This window comes from Carcharodon carcharias, chromosome 9 (assembly GCF_017639515.1).
Source record: "Carcharodon carcharias isolate sCarCar2 chromosome 9, sCarCar2.pri, whole genome shotgun sequence".
In the NCBI taxonomy this organism is placed as follows: Eukaryota; Metazoa; Chordata; class Chondrichthyes; order Lamniformes; family Lamnidae; genus Carcharodon; species Carcharodon carcharias.
This window is the reverse complement of record NC_054475.1, coordinates 6,830,465-6,847,494: the sequence shown is the minus strand read 5'-3', so window position 1 is coordinate 6,847,494 and position 17,030 is coordinate 6,830,465. Positions and strand designations below refer to the sequence as shown.

Here is a 17,030-nt window from a genome sequence, read left to right as displayed (position 1 = left end):
AGACTAGGCTTCTATCTGCTGGAGTTTAGAAGAGTTAGAGGCGAATTGATTGAAACATATAAGTTTCTGAGGGGACTTGACAGGGTGATTGCAGAGAGGATGTTTCCTCTTGTGGGAAAATGAGGGGTCACCCATTTAGAACAGAGATTAGGTGATTTTTTTTAACTCAGAGGCTCGTGAGTCTTTGGAAATCTCTTCCTGAAAAGATGGTGAAGGAGAGTCTTCGAATATTTTTAAGGCAGAGGTGGACTGGCACAAAGCAGTAACTTGTGGCATTTCACGATTCATTGGCTTTTCTCTTCATCACCAAAAGTTGCTGACTGATTTTCACATTAAAAGAGGTGTTTGTTGTTCATACCCCATTATATTTTCAGGAAGTTCTAGCCCATTGTTATAGAGTTGATTTTCTAGGCAACTTTTCTGGGTGGAAACATTGAACTTTATTTACAAGACAGCAGCACCAGCTACATGTGTGTATCTAACTTTATAACTAAAGGAGAACTCCCCGTGGAGGTTCCTCATGCTGCAAACTGGTTGGTTTACACACATCATGTTCTCTTACAACAAAGGATTATTCTCAATGTTACAGTCCTATGTTTATTGAAACTATAATTATTATATTCGTCACCCTTTAACTTTTCTGTACAATTTGCATTTACAAAGATGTTTATCTCATGACATTAAAATATTTACACAGGTCATGAAATTATAAGTTCAGTCTTTCAAGTGGTTTCTTGATCCGTGTGGAATGTCATAGCATCACCACCTCTGATTCTTTGGCAGGAACCACAGTCTCTGGAATAACATCAGGTACCTCATTAGGCACAGGCAGATCAGTGTCGTCCACTCCAACAGAGACGTTGGGTGTGACTACCCTTGGCTGTACAATTTTAACAGGAACCACAGGTTCAACAATGGCTACAGGTGGAACATCATTTTGTGGGGTATCTCCATTCTTTTTAAATCAATCAGGTGCTTATGAGTGATCCTCAAAGATCAGCAAATAAAACCAAAATATTAAGAAATCTCTGTATTCAATTTGACAACTAAATTTCAGAAATGAAAAAAATACTTCTGTTCCTGTGGGGTTTGTGGAAATTGGGAGGGGGTTCCTGTTCTAACTCACCTCACAATTCAGTATCAATACTAGCTCGGCTCACCATTATCCATATGTTCTAACTTTTTAACATTCTTGTTTTCAGGATTTTATATCCTTTCAATGAAAATTAGTTTAATTCTTTTGCTAAATAGAACTGACAGAAGTTCAAGTTCTTAGGGGTCAGATTTCATCAGCTGCCTTAATGTGGTTTCATGACCTGGCTTCCTGCTATCTTCTTCCTCATTTAAATTCCTTGTAGCATTTATATTAGACACTTATTTTGATGTGAGAAACAAGAGCTGAGTGTCTGGAAACAAGTTCCGCCATGATTTTTGTGAACAAAACGATGTGGATTTCGATTCTCCTCATTTTTTCTCTGCCCAGTGAGTGACAGACAGAGCTGGATATTCCAATAATCTGAGTTGGTTTAACTCTCGTGCGCTGGTTATACAGCAGATGTTTATATATTTGGAGACATGCAAAGGCACAAAAGAGGTCTTGAGCACAGTGGGTAGTGTCTCTGTATCTGAGCCAGAAGCTCTGTGTTTGAGTCCCACTTCTGTTCTTGTTCAGAATGGAAGGCGCGTTCTAACCAAACCCAACAGGTTGATTATCAACATGAACATCTTCCAACAGACCTGGTAGGAAGAGGGTGAGAGATCCCAGTCCGACATGCTTGATGTGGAGTGGTGCCACTCATTCTGTTGTCTCCAGAGGTTAGTGACCTGTTCCAGGGAAAACAAGCTTTGGAAAGCAAAAGTAAACATGTGCTTTGTCTGCCGCAACCGTCTCTAGATGTGGGAAGTCTCCTAAGTATAAAGGCACAAAATAGTCAACAAAACCAAATGAATAATAATTGTGAAGTATTTTATTACCTTGTGAATATACTATCACACCACGGGAATAGTTAACAAATAAACTGAACTGCATTATTAATTATGATTTATAAATAAAGGAGAACTTAATTTTCAGAAAGCTATGCAAGCAACATTTTGAAAATGAAAACCTGTTTTAATTGGTAATTTTCAATATAATCTGATGTCCAGTATACACTGAAAACTGCAGCGGTAATAAACCCACAAATAAAACATGTCCCAAGTTTGCAAATATTTCTGTTTTTTAAAGTACAGTTGATGAAATATTGTTTTATGAGGCTCTCTCAGTGACACTGTTCCTCACAGGTAAATGGTTGGTGTACATCACTCTTCTCATAAGTAGCCTTTTCTTTTTCATTCTTTAACTTTAAGAAACTAGATTTTGCTCATCACTCAGTATTGCCACCTCTCCATCATTTTCGATGAATCTATTTTATAACACACAATGTTAAACTCCCAGCCCCATTTGCTCTAAGCCACAACTTTAACCTCCCCAAAATATTTTGTGTCTCTAGCTGATCAATTTTATGCAGAATACTTGATGTACCTATGGACAGGAAACTGAATCATGTTTCTGTCTGTTTGGCAATCTTCTTCTTTTCAATCCTTCCTCTTTCTGATCTGATCTCTTTCCCATTCCCTTTTCATCTGTAACTTTCCCTGTATCTTTTTCCTTTTCTTCACTTCTCTCTAGCCATTTAATTATATTCAATCTCTCTTTTGTTATTTTAGTGCAAACTCTTTCCCCACAGCATGAGTTTATCTCCCAGCAAGGCCATTGGTCTCATGAATATTCATGTCAAGGTGGCCAAATCTCTACCTCAGGAATCCATCCATCCTACAAGGCCACCTGTCACACAACCTCCCAAACCTTCAAGGCTTTCAAATCCTACCTCTGGACGTCCCTAACTCATTCAAGAGCTGAACAACCCCTCCTGCAAGGACCCAACACTCTCCCGCACCCCAACCACCTCAGATCAGAGCAGGGAACTGTCGGCTCCTGTGAGCCCCTCCACACTGCTCCCCAACCGACTGCAAATCAGGCCTGTCAATCAGGCTGGTTTCTGGCTGTGGAACCTCTTGATGATGTCATACGCAGTCTGGGGTTAAACCCCACAGAAGGAGGCAAAACCCCAATTTCCAGGTTCCCCTCACTCCACCAGCCCCTGCCAATATGTCAAGAAACTGCCTCAATATCTCACAAGTAAATCATTGTCAGTGACGTGCTTTGGAACACAGTGAGGCTCTGATAAGTGTCTATATGAATGATTACTCTCATCACAAACTTGATGGAATTTAACTCATTAAAACGTATCTGTTTAAATTAAGCAGTTATTTCCTGCTCAATTCCTGAAATGTTGTCTCCTCAGTTTCAGGTGCATTGTGGGCAAAAGAGAGAGTAACAGGAGTTGTAGGAAGAGCGATCACAATAGAATGTCACTATGATGCACGGAGCTACAAGTCACATATAAAATATTGGTGTCATGGCTGGACTCGCCAGTGTAATGTTGTAGCATCGACAAATTGGCGAAATGGAAGAATATCGGTCACAGATAACAAGACACAAGGAATATTTAATGTTACTATGGAGGATCTTCGCTCAGGAGATACAGGATGGTACAGCTGTGGTATTGAAGTAACTGGCCACGATCCAATGTTTGTTGTGTGGCTACAAATATCTTACGGTACATTTCTTACTGATTTTCTTTATTATTCTTGACTGAGATGTCTGATCAATGTTTTATCTGGGAGGAAACATGACAGCTCTGATATCCCGAGACTCCACAGCAATGCAGAGTCTTAAAGGTAAAGGGCAGAGGTCGGGAAATCCGACTCATGTTACCCAAACCCAATTCGTGGCCTGTCCAACATGTCAGAGTTGAACTGTACAAGTGAACTCAACGGAAATTGAAAAGTTGTTTTGATGGTAAAAGAAGCCTCTTTATTAATTGTTGAGACATTGGGCTGGATATTCAGCCTCAAAGCGGGTAGGGGGAATTTGGAAAATTCCCCGCTCGGCCTTGGAAGAAAGTGCCCACAAAGGTGGGATTCCCATTGCTGGGAGCTGTGCCCGGGCTGCAGTATGGCCAGCCACACCAGGAAGAAATGCAGAGGCAGCCACAGGGGCTGCCGGCTGCGGAGACGGGCTGTTTAAAAGGCCCCTCCTTAATGCCCTTGGACTTTGTAACAGCTAAACTCAAAACACATAGGCCCTTCACACCTCACCCCTCACAGCCCACAAAGGGGGTGGGTGTAAGGGGAAAATTGTCATGAGGGGCCTTGGAGGTGGGTGGAAGTGTACAGCTTGAAGTCGGGAACACGAGGGGGTATAAGGCGGGGGTAAAGGGACATAGGGGGCATGAAGGGCCAAGCGGGATGGATGGGGGTGTGACTTGACATAGGGGTTATGAGATGGACCTTTTGAACTTAACTGTTAAAAGGTCGCCTCATGCAGACCAGTGTTTACAGCTCATCTGAGGGGCTTTGGACTACGACTCATTCAAAACCTGGCCCGAGTCCATGAAAATTGCAGAGGAGTAGGACGTGTCTATCTCCACAATGGAGGCAGCCAGGTTGGGGTGTTCTGGGTGTAGGTTTTGAATGAGCCAGCCTGTATCCTTTAAAGCTGCTCCCAAAATCACACAACCCTGGAACGCAGTTAGGAATCCCAGAATTAGGACACACCCGCCATTTTTAAAGGGCTTCTGAATCAACCCAAGTTGGTGAAATCCAGGCCGTCACTTTGGTCTGAAGGCTGCACAAAGCACAGGGTAGAGGCCCTGGACTGAGACACCTGCCTTTATCTTGTACAGAAAGTGTTCACATGTGAGTGACATGAACATTGCTCATCAAAACAAGGATTGATAGGGAGGGAGACATTCTTTGGAGTTTATTGACAATAATGAACAGTATGTACAAGTGATTAACACCCGTGCCCAGGACGTGAAACTACATCTCCTCAACCACGCGTTGTCTGCCGGCACCGTCGAGACCTTCCATGCTCGGTGGGTGACCACGGGGGTTGGGGTGCTTTATCCAGCCTCTTAATCACATTTTGGTTTGATGTTGTAAGTTTCCTTTAAATCCTGTCTTTGGTTTTGCAGTGACCCTCACTTAGGGGCTGCGTTTTATTTTGTCCCTCATTTTGTTAATTTAGTTTATTTGGTTGGCTTTAAAAGAGCTACATCTTCTCAACTTTCTCAATCCTCCGGCTACATCTTGTTGCTCCGCAGACATCCACAGTGGAGGTAAAGACAGTCTGCTGACTGCTATGCTCTGTCTGTGATAACTTTGGCGGGCGTCCTCTGGAGGCCTGAGGCCTGGAGGGCCTCGGCTTCCTTTCGAGGTCCTACTGTGTGGCATTAGCACCCTCCTTGGCCTGTGGACCTGGAGCTGTCAAGGTCACAGTAAGAGGGGATTCGGTTGGGCCAGACACTCCCAGAGTCACCAAGATGAATGGCCCCGGAGGGTACACATGTTGATCCTTCTCACTATGGGTACCCAAGGGCCATTGGCTGAATTCTTGAGGAGCAGGGGTAGCTGGAGTGAGATCGAGCTGCCCGCACCCCTCTCACATACACACTGTCAGGAGCCAACTATACATCAGCAATGGAGTTCAGCCCCACAGCAGTGTAGGAACGGTGCCCTGGACCAACGTCTCCATGGCAGCTGCCATCCTACCAGTGTTGACTTCGGTGCATTGACATGCCGGCGCTATCACCTCAGTGTGCAGGTGGACGGACTCCTCCATTGTGCCTTGCAATCTGAGGGGTGCAGCAGATATCCCTTCCTGATGTTCCCACGTTGGCCTTTCCAGCTCCAGCAACTGTGACATGACCAAATCCAGAAACGCGTCACCTGACTCGACCTCAGCAAATTTATAGCTTCCAGCAGCCCACTGAGTGCCGGACACCTGGGAAGACCCTGCCGCTGCCAGCTGTGGATCAGGCAGTGCGATTTGCTCACCAGCTGTGACCCTGAGTCTACTCTAAAGCTAGATCTCACCGAGGGGTGTGCCTCTGCGCTGGTGGAGGGTGTGGGTGAGCGCTGTGATGGTACATCAAGGAGGGTCCCTCCAGGTTCCTCTTCAGAGATTTCTTTGGGGCTTATTTGGTGTCCCTGGGTCTCCATCGGCTGTTGCCCAGATGTGCGTGTGGAAGCAAGTGGAAATATTTTGTACATGGCAGTGGCCTGTGAAACAGGACACATCACCCACAACATGGTTGTCTGATGGATGTTGCACTGCTGGACCCTCACTTGGCTGAGCACCACAGACCTCATCGTCAGCACAGGATTGGTCCAGGCCGTTGCCGTCCAGCTGGATGGCTCTGTTTTCAAAGTCCTTGTAGTGTTCAGGATCATGATGTCATTGTGATCTCTCCTCGGTTCCATTCAGGAAGCTGGGTAAAGCCAGGATGTGCCATTAGATTCAAATGTATGATGAAATATCATTAGAATTCAGCAATTTACGTTTACATTTCTAACCCACCAATGTAAAGAGGCTTCTGCACAACCAGCCAAGCATGGCAGAGATAAACACTGAGGTCAGCATCTTGAGTCAGATTCCAGATCTGACATTCCACATGTTAACCCTGACCCCATCCACATACACTGCTCCGAGTCAAAGCTCCTTCTGTTATGACACGACAGATGGTAAATACCGAACTGCTCAAATCCCAGAGGGAAACATGAAACAGATGCCTAGACGGTTTTTCCAATTTGTATAGTATGAGGAGTGGTTCTGAAATCAGGAAATGATTTCCCTAAATACGTGTGATGATTTTATTGTAAAGTAAACATTTATTGAAAGAATAAAGGAAAGAAGACACAATTTCATTTAAACAGCAGAATAGATTCACACAGTAAACAGCATTTTAAAACAGTTCCACAAATCTTAACCTAGCTCACCTCAGAGCTAATCTTTCTCTTTTCTGTTCAGCAACTAACACTATAGATTTAAAAATCTATAGAAGTATAGCAATTTTACCACACAGTGCTTTTTCCTTGGGGTGTCCTCTGAGGCTGACCGCAAGTGGGTTTTCAGGTCTGGGCCTTGTTCACTCTGTCTCCTGGGAATTCTGACCAGCTACCCTGCTGTCTTCAGGGAGATCTGGCCAACCATCCTGCTGTGTTCTGGGATATCTAAGCAGCTACCCCCTCACATAGGCTTCAGTATTCCCTTAAATGTGTTTCTTTTCTTTGATCTCTCTTTGTTGCAACCAGTCTGTTCAGGATTGCTTTTTACCCAGGATTGATTAAATCAATCTTCTTTTTCCTCTTAGAGCTGTAAAAACAAACTTACCCTATCTTTATGTCACTTCCTTGCACCTTTTTGCAACCTGCATATATCCCTCTTTGAGCTAAAAAAATCTCAGTTCAAACTATTCCTGTTATTGCTTCATGTACAAATCTGTTGAAGTTCTTTTTTGTTCATTAACATAGCAAAACCATTTCTTACTGTTGACGTTTGACCCTATCCACTGATGAGGCAGTCCAAGTCATGGAACCATAACCTTAAATCTGGAGATAGGCTCGTCAGGGATGTCAGGAAGCACTTCTTCAAGCAAAGTATAGTGGAAATCAGGAACACTCTCCTCAAAAAAGCATTTGAACTCAGTTGAAAATTTCAAAACTGATTGACAGATTTTATGGTAACAATATTCGGGTTATGGGACCCAGGTCGGTAAATGGATATAAGATACTGGTCAGTTGTGATTTAATTGAATTGTGGAACAGGCTGTAGGGGCTGCATGTCCGAATCCCTTTTCCATGTTCTGGACCACCAGTTAATTTTTCAGTGGTCTGGGCCTTGTGAGTAACAATGTGCTGAGAAACAAGCTCATAAACAGTTAGCATTTCAAAGATTACTTTTCAATCACCAGGCAACCTGTGAGCTGTGTTGTTTCAGAGTACAGTTTGTGACAGTGAAAGCAGTGAAGGCCTGCCAAACCTCATTAAAAATGTTGGTGAAAGTGTCACTTTTCTCTGGCTAATCCCTTGACCAAAGAGGGAATTTTAATTCCCCTCCCCCATCCTGCATCTGGTTGAAGCATGATGGTATTTGCTGGATCCAGAACCTTCTCCAGCACAGCTTGTGATCCAGGAGACACACGAATGCTTCACCCCCACCCCCAGGCAAATGTTTTATACAATTTCTCCCTCCCCATGATTGGCCAATCCTGCCCCAAGCAGCAAAGTCACCCTGACTCCCCTCCTCGCTGCTGTGCTCCAAGGACACATTCCCATCAATTTCCAAACTTTTACCGTAACTTTCCTACTTGGAAACCAGCCAAACTTTCAATCAGTGTGCAAGAATTCTGATGAGATTTTGCTGTTAAATTCGGCACAAACTCAACATTCCTGGTATTTCCATTTTTCTCACCACCCCACAAACAGTCCCCCCACTTGTCTCCACGTACCAGGGTTGAATTGTTCTATCGCAGCATGCAGAGATCCAGAGCCAATCACAGTTACATTCTTATCCAAAGCTACAAAACATGTAACCAATATCTGACAACTTTTTGCCCTCATTTTCCCCTTTTTTTTCTAAGATTCTCTCCAACTAATTCACATTCAACTCACAAACAATGAAACAACATTGGAGGCTCACTACCAGCTACGAAGAGATATTGTTCACCATGATTTTCATGTTAACATACTCTCAGTATCATTGCTGCTGTTCTGATCTGGAGACCTGATTTGTTCTGATATCATGACTGAAAGGGTAACACAGGCCTCTAAGAGGATGGAGAGATATGGGGATGGATTTTTAAAAAGTATGGTGTCAGGATTAGAGGTGGGTGCGTGTGAAATTTGGCACCGCTGGTCTCCATGCCAATTTACAGTTACAATCCCAAGCCCCAAATATTTAGAAAGCGGGCAGCTTGCAGTCAAGTGATGGGCAGCTAACTTAGGAAACAACGTTTACCAAATGGGCCAATTAAAGACCCATTCCAGCACCCACTGGGATTTCATTCAGCAATGCAAGCAGACCACATTACCCCTTCAGGATCATGGCCCGGCAGCTGCTGGCATTTGAAACATAAAATAAATTACCTGGACTTTCCCCTTGCTGTCTCCATGCTCAGGTCAGCAACTCCCACCTCACCTGGTGAGGCTCTCTAGCATCAGGAGCCCGCCCACTGTCCCTGATTGGATGGTGAGCCCAGTTCCAGGCTTTCGATTAGCTGGAACATTGAAAATTGCAGTGGGCATGCCTAAAGAATGGTGAATGGTGTCAGGACCTGGAACTATCTCCCATGTCCAGTTCCCAAACCGAAATTAAACATCGACCCCATAGAGTGGTAGATGTGTTGGTGAGATTCCAACATGGCAGAGCCTGGCTGAGATGAAGTGCAAAGTTTGAAGAGTATTTGATTATTAAATGTTCAGTATCTGAATGTTTCTTTCTTTCCAACAGAACCCGTGTCTGTTCCTGTGCTTAGATTTTCAACACCAGCAAACGTCTCATGTTCTGGGGGTTCAGTGTCCGTCTCCTGTGAGTCCGTCCAGGGATCCCTTCCCATTCAGTACACATGGTATGAAAAGACCCTGTCTGAAGATTCAAAGATCTCTGACACCAATAAACTGGATCTACATTGTCAATCCTTCAAACAGCAACATCATCAATATTACTGCACAGCCTCGAATAATCAGGGGGAAAAATCCAGTGAAATGGTTAACATATCAAAGATCAATGTAACAACGAAAAACTGCAGTTATGTGATACAAATTGGAAATGTTGGTAAGTGTTACTTTAGACAAACAATGTGGCAAATGAATTATTTAAATTCATGTCTATCCAAACTGGTCACTGGTTCAGTTCCTTCAGTCAATCTGAGAACCTGCAACTGGCCAAATTCACTCTCTCTGGTTCCTCAAACATTCTGAACAAGGTCACTAAGTTGCATTTTTCATGAAAAATGGACAGGATCATAAAATATCCCCAAAACATGCAAAAATATTGCAGAATCTCCAACAAACCCATCAAATGAAATTAGCATTTGATTGACAGAGCTTTCATAATGCAATTTGTCTATTTCCAGCAGATGGAATTGTGAAATGCAACTTCCAACTGTTGTGTCCTAGTTTGGGAAGGATGTCACTGATAGAATAGAGAAGAATTGAATTAAAATGAAACTTTGGATGAGAGGTTTTAGTAATAAGGAAAGTATCATCACAACTGAGGTGAATGATCAGCTGGAGGCCTTGGAAATTGTTAGAAATTTTGATAAGGTAACTCTAACTATTTCCACTAGTCAGTGAGTCAGCAACAAGAGAGCATTGACTTTAAAATTATCACTAAAAGGACAAAGGGAGAAATTTGGAGAATTTTATTGATGTAAACTGTTCTTAGGACATGGAATGCCCAACTGAAATAAGTTTACAAACAAATTCAATCATAGATTTTAAAAGGGAAACAAATGTATGAGGGTGTGGGAAAAGGACAATGAAATGGAATTGAATGAGGACATCATTCAGAGAACCAGCATTCGAGCGATGGGCTGAATTCCCTCCCCTGTGCTGTAAAATTCCATCATTCCAGTCAAAATCCCAAATTATCCTGTATAAAAAAATTAACAGTTTGCTCCCCTACAACAATGACCCTAGTTCTGACATAAGGAGAACTTTAGCCTATTTGAATATAGCGGTTAAATTTTCTGCAGAGTGGGTGCAGCATGTTCACCGAGAAACACCAACATGGGCAGAAAACAAAGAGAATCGCATTTTCACCTGAGCAGCAGGAGACAGGAATTTACATATGCAAATATATTGACTCTGGTTATGTGGTCTCTTGCCTCAGTTGTCAGGGAAGAAAGGTGGAATTTTACACCCCCATTGTGGCAGGGACTGGGCTGTAAAAGGCAGCCAGCCATTCTAAACTCCATGCACTCCAGCAGGACCATAAAATCCCACTGTCACAAGCCTCAGACCAAAGACTGTCAGCAGCAGGTAGAAATTACACCTGTAAACTGTATTTGTACTGGAGTTGTCAGCAGGGACTCAGTTGCACTCTGACGTTTGATGCCAGTCTTTTGTAGGTTCAAGTTCCCCTTAAGAGTTAAAATTCAGTCTGATACCACTGTCCAGCACTGAGTTAGTGCTATACTGGTGGTGGTGCTGCTGTGTAGATGTGGTGTTAAACTGAGGATCCACGTCCCCCTTAGGTAAATGTAAACAATTCCAGGGTATTATTCACAGAATAGGCAAGTTCTCCTGGTGTCCTTGAAGCCTTTATTCCTCAACCAATACACACAAATTGGAAGCAGGAGCAGGCCACTTGGTCTTTTGAGCTTGTTAATGTCACTACAAAACAGATCATCTAGTGAATGTTTTACTGATGTTTGTGGGGCTTTCTTCTGCACGAATTAACTTCTACGTTTCCCAATATTAAAACTTCGGCTTTACTTCAAAAAAGTACTTCATAGGCTCTGAAACACTTTGGGATATCCCAAGGTTGTGAAAGGTGATGAATCAACACAACTTATTTCTTACCTTTTGAAACAGACGATTTATTAAAATACATCTGAACCAATTATCTGAGTGCAAACTGGAGGGGGGGAGGGGGAGGGAGGAGCCAGTCCCAGCAGCAAGGTGGGTCATTATAATTAAATGGTCAGAAAATCACTGGCAGGTTTGAGACATCTTTACTGCAAGCTCAGAAAACTGTCCCTGAAGGGCAGAAAGTGACCATTGCCAGTATTAGGATGTAACTGTTTAATGTGTTCACATGAAATTCATGTCAAGAAAGTGTATGTCTGGATTGTAGTCCACCAACCTGAGCCCTTAACTGGCCCACTAGTAACTCTGTCCCACCAACTCTCAGATATAGGAAAAAAAGTGGAATTAACAGTAAATCTAGATAACCATCAGGTATCAGCAACCTCTCCACTTGTGACCAGAGAGGGGTAAATTACACAGAAATCAATTCTACCAGCCAGGCTTTTCCTCAATTAATGAGGTTCCATTTGACAATGATGCTCTCTCTGTTGAATATAAGTGAAAATGAGGCGAATCTGAATGTTATTCCCTTGTTTCAACAGGACCTGAGTATTTTTGTGAAGATTCGGCAACAGTATCACCAACTACACATTTGACAAGTACAGATATAATTTCCACTACCATTCGATCCACACCTTCAGATCCCGAAAATCCTGAAAGGTACAATGTTCTCATGGATTGGCACTGCTTCCATATGTGAGAGATACAATTGGCCAAAGGAGTGAAAGTTGTTCATTAATTTGGAAAGTAGCTCATCAGAATGGAAATGGTGGATGGGTTTATATCATGCAGTTGTGTTAGCTTCTTAATGAGGGTGCATTTTTCTGTTGGAAAATACAAGCAAGGAGTGAGCTTTTCCATTGTGTTGCCACTCAGATGGTGTTTTTTGCCTTATTCACCTTGATTACTTCACCGCTAAGGTAATCTCACAGTTTGTGAGGAGTTGTACTTGTCAAACTTACCTTGCTGCTGTCTACACTGACAGAGTAGTTGTATTTGGGCTGGTGTAAAGGAAGAATTAGCGTGATATATCTGCACATCCCTAGGTTTCACTAATGAGAGACATCTTGCAGCTCTGGTCCCATTTCCATATGATTAGCCTGAGCTGTCGACAATAAGTAGCAGAAATTGTAGTCCGATGTAAACACTCAGGAATCAGGTCTTTGAAGTTACAATGGTGATAATGAGAAAACGCCAACTAATGTCAAACAGAAAGAGGGACAGTTGGAAATGGACAGCAGGTATGTCCGCAGCTGTGGAGAAAATAAACACGTTCATGGTTTGGGTGCAGACAATTCTTCAGAATTCTAGTCCACACACGAAGCGAAGCAGGTCCACTCACCCCACAGATCCCAACTGATCTGCTGAATGTTTCCAGAATCTTCTGTTTTCCATACATATTTCCAGCACATGCAGTGCACTTACTTTTATCCAGATAATTGTCAATGATTTGAGAAATATTGAAAGTCTCAGAGATTTGTCTTAAAATAAAAATCAATCTCTGCTCTGTTGTATAAAGTTGACCACAAAGATCATCTGAATAAGAAATCCATATATGTATGAAACAGTTATTGCTACCATTTTTTTCAGGGATCATCAGGTATTCTTGCATTTGGATTTTAATAATTAAAACTGACCCAGTATTAAACAGGGCTCAGTGGTAGCACAATCACCTTATGTGTCAAAGGCTGTGGGTTCACTTCCGCTCCAGAGACCTCAGCACATTATCTTGGCTGACACTCCAGTGCACTACTGAGGGAGTGCTGTGCTGTTAGAGATGCCACTTCTCAGATGTGATAAACCCAAGTCCCATCTGCTCTCTCAGGTGGGTGTAACAGATCCCATAGTGACATTCATAGAAGAGCAGGGCAGTTCTCGCTTGAGACCTGGGCAACATCACTAAACAAAACAAATTATTTGTTCATCCATCTAACTGCTATTTGTGGGAGCATGCTGTGTGCAAATTGAATGCCACATTTGCCAAATTACCACAGTTAAGCTGCATTAAAAATATTCATTGTAAAGTATTTGGGATGTCCTGAGGTCATGAAAGCCACTTTATAAATATCTACCTTTAATACTTCTGTAAACAAATGGCCAGTAATCAATTGTGAACCAACACTGTCCCTTGTCTATTCTCTGTTTCACAGTCTGATTTACATTGTGCTCGGAGTGCTGGGGGGCATTCTTGTGGTGTTTGCTGTTTCTCTACTTCCGTACCTGAGGCAAATCAACAAGGGTGAGTTTCTATTTCCCTTTAATCATTTCATTATATGGCAATAATTTGCTGCAGAATAGAAAGAATATACAGTTTGTTGGATCAATCAACAATCACCCATGACCCTAGTATTCTCATTCTAGTCTACACATATTGAACATGGAGCTGAATTTTTCTCTATTCAAGTGGGCACACACCAGACCCAAATGAGAGTAAAAATAGTGTGCGATGAGGTCAGACGAAATCTCATCAGTGGGCTGGATGGGGTTTTGACCAGTGATTAAAAAAAAACTTTGAGAACTCATATTTAAATGCCCATGGTCATGTGACAGAGTCACATGTTTTCATTAGTTTTCAATTCTTTATTTTGATTGTTCAAAATCTTCAGCTCCCTGAGACAGCTCTGAGACTCAGGGAGCTATCACTGTGAGCACGCGCACACATGCACAAACTTGCGCGCTTGCCCTCCTCTCACCCTCACGCCAGCAGTGCTGAGCATTGCAGCGTGTATTATGCACTGACTGGCCATTAATTGTCCAGCCCGTGTGAAATCGATGTTGGGGCCTGATCGGGGGCAGTGGTCGGCTTCACAACCATTCCTGAGCCCACCTGCCATGCCAACCCGACAAGGGCAAAATTCTGCCCATGGAATAATTAAGTTGAGTATTGCTGATAAAAAATACATTTGAACAGATGAACAAGGAGCAGGAGTAGGCCATTCAGCCCCTCGATCCTGCTCCGTTATTCAATAAGATCTTGACTGATCTGATGGTGACCTGAAATCTGCATCCCAGCTACCCCCCCAATAACCTATCAACCCCTTGTTTACCAAGAATCTATTCACCTCCCGCTTAAAAATATTCAAAGACTCTGCTTCCACCACCTTTTCAGGAAGAGACTTCCAAAGATTCACGACCCTAGGAGTGAAATAATTTTGCCTCATCTCCATCTTAAATGGGGGCAACCCCTTATTTTTAAATAATGACCCCTAGTTCTAGATTCTTCCGCAAGAGGAAACATTCTCTCCACATCCAGCCCATTAAGACCCCTCAGGATTTTATGCTGTTGAAGCAATCAGCACTCTCTTCTCATGCAGTATAAATTGTTGCTCCCTTTATTGTTGGTATTCTTGCAAACTGTCCTGATGAGAGCAAGGCAAAAAGCTTTCACAGCTCGTCTGTTTGAGTGAGTAAAAATTGGGCCTCTGATTTCTCCCTGTGATGAATTGCTTGACCTTCCATCAATGACACAACATAACAGGGACTCGTTTTCAGGATAGAATTGATCAGTTTTTGAAATACTCAATCCTAAACATACGGGAGTTAATTTTCACTTTCACATCACGGGTGTTAATCTGTCAGAGTGTGACATAGAAATTAATGGAATGAAATTTGGGTGCATTCTCTAATAGACAATCTGTTCTGTCAGACAGAAAACGTCATATGCTGGTAGTGTAGTTGCTGGTTTCTGGTGTGCGTGGCCTATCTTACCGAGAGAAACTAGTGTTACTCTGTTACTTGCTTTAAACTGCTTTATTAACACTGTATTTAAGATAGGTTACAGAGTAGGTATGCCTCCCCTGAGTACAGAGTGTTCCATCCTCTCTCGCGGGGAAATAGCACATGACTGCCATTGTCATTGATACATCATGGTGAACATCACTCATCAGCATAGCTATTCTATTATCCCATTACACTACAAACACTTTTGTCATGCTATGTATAATTACCAGGCTGATTGTTCATTCCATGTTGGAAATCATTGGAGCAATGCAGATGAACGCATTTCCATGAATGTGGATCAATGTCAGGTTTAGCACACTTGCAACTCATGTTTAGTTTAGAGATTTTAAACGTATTAACCATTCCTTGTTACAGCTCTTTCAACAGTTACATTGTAATTTTTCAGGTACAAACAGCATTCTAAGTCATCGGAGAGACAAGACTCTCCATGATAATCAGGTAAGGATATTAACATTACTTCTCTGAATACTGTTTGGAAATTTGCAAGCTGGTGGATATAGAATTTACTAAGAACTTACAGCCATTCGGCCCATCTGCAGGAGGCTGGTTTTTATGCTCCACACGAACCTCCTCTCACCCCTCTTCATCCCACCCTATCAGCATATCCTTCTGTCCTTTACTCTCTCATGTGCTTATCTAGCTTTCATTTAAATGCAGCAATCCTATTGGACTCAACTCCTCCCCAGGGAAGGAATAAGGAATTCAGAAGAAACTTCTTTACCCAGAGAGTGTCAGAATCTGAACTTCGTTACTATAAGGCAAAGTTCAGGCAAATACCATAAATAAAGCTGGATAAAGCTGGATAAGCAGTTGAGGGAGAAAGTAATAGAAAGATATTTTGAAGAGGTTGGATGAAGAGGGGTGGGAGGAGGCTTGTGAAGAGAATGATACTGGTATAGACCCATTGGACTGAATTGTTTGTTTCTGTGCTGTAAATAATTTTTAATATCTTGTAATCCTTTATAAACTGATTTATAATAATGGATACGTAGCTTTCTCCTCGTAACAGCACAAGTCACCATTCAGGCTAATCAAAAATAAATGCAATTTTTTTTAAATATATTTTAGGAATTGGCAGCAGAGGAAGAGAGCACTGTGTATGCAAATGTAAACCACAATCAAAGGAGCTCGGCAGGAACACACAGAGAGGGAACTGCCGAGTTGAATAATGAGGAAATCACATATGCAGCAGTGCAGTTACAAAAGAAATCGTCTACACAGAGAGGTGAAGGGACAAGTCACTCAGTTAACAACCCGGACAGTGTCATCTACAGTGGAGTCATGATTCACAACCAGCCCACAAAGAAAAACCCTTAAAATCCATTACATGATACTCCCCAGGAATCTGAAATGGCAACTTATGCTACCGTTACTCATTAGCGAAACCATTCGGGTGGCGCATGTACTGCCCAGTGCTCTTAACTTTGCATCTCAGTTGCATTGAATTTCTTCTGCCATGAGCTGTCCACATATTTACTTTAGTCCAGTTCTTCCTTTAACTTCGGAATTGTTTCCTCCATTCCCACCGTTCCTCCCAGTTTGGCGTCATCAGCAAATGTAATCAATTCACCTTGAGTTTGAGAGTCCAGGACATTAATGTAAATTAGAGTGGTCCCAATACCAGGCCTTATAGCACCACACTCACCTGCCAGACTCCCCACTCTCCCACATCCCCAGCATTGGTAGCTCTGTTGCTGCTGATTCGCAAGTTCCAGGTTTGAGTTTAATGCCAGGGCTTGAGTGAAAAATTCAAATGTTGACACTCTGTTGTAGTACTGAGGGAGTGCTGAACTGTTGGAGGTGCTGTTTTTTGG

At 42.6% G+C, this 17,030-nt stretch overlaps 1 protein-coding gene across 1 annotated transcript in view; it reads left to right on the top strand.

Annotated features, from left to right (window-relative positions):
- LOC121282010 overlaps positions 1 to 16,533 on the top strand; it is a 67,366-nt gene extending 50,833 nt beyond the window's left edge. The window contains exons 8-14 of the mRNA XM_041195324.1: positions 1,673 to 1,740; positions 3,337 to 3,659; positions 9,395 to 9,718; positions 12,018 to 12,135; positions 13,626 to 13,714; positions 15,602 to 15,654; positions 16,285 to 16,533. Of these exons, the coding sequence (XP_041051258.1) occupies positions 1,673 to 1,740; positions 3,337 to 3,659; positions 9,395 to 9,718; positions 12,018 to 12,135; positions 13,626 to 13,714; positions 15,602 to 15,654; positions 16,285 to 16,533 (1,224 nt within the window). The remainder of the gene's footprint in view (positions 1 to 1,672; positions 1,741 to 3,336; positions 3,660 to 9,394; positions 9,719 to 12,017; positions 12,136 to 13,625; positions 13,715 to 15,601; positions 15,655 to 16,284) is intronic.
- The last annotated feature ends 497 nt before the right edge of the window (positions 16,534 to 17,030 follow it).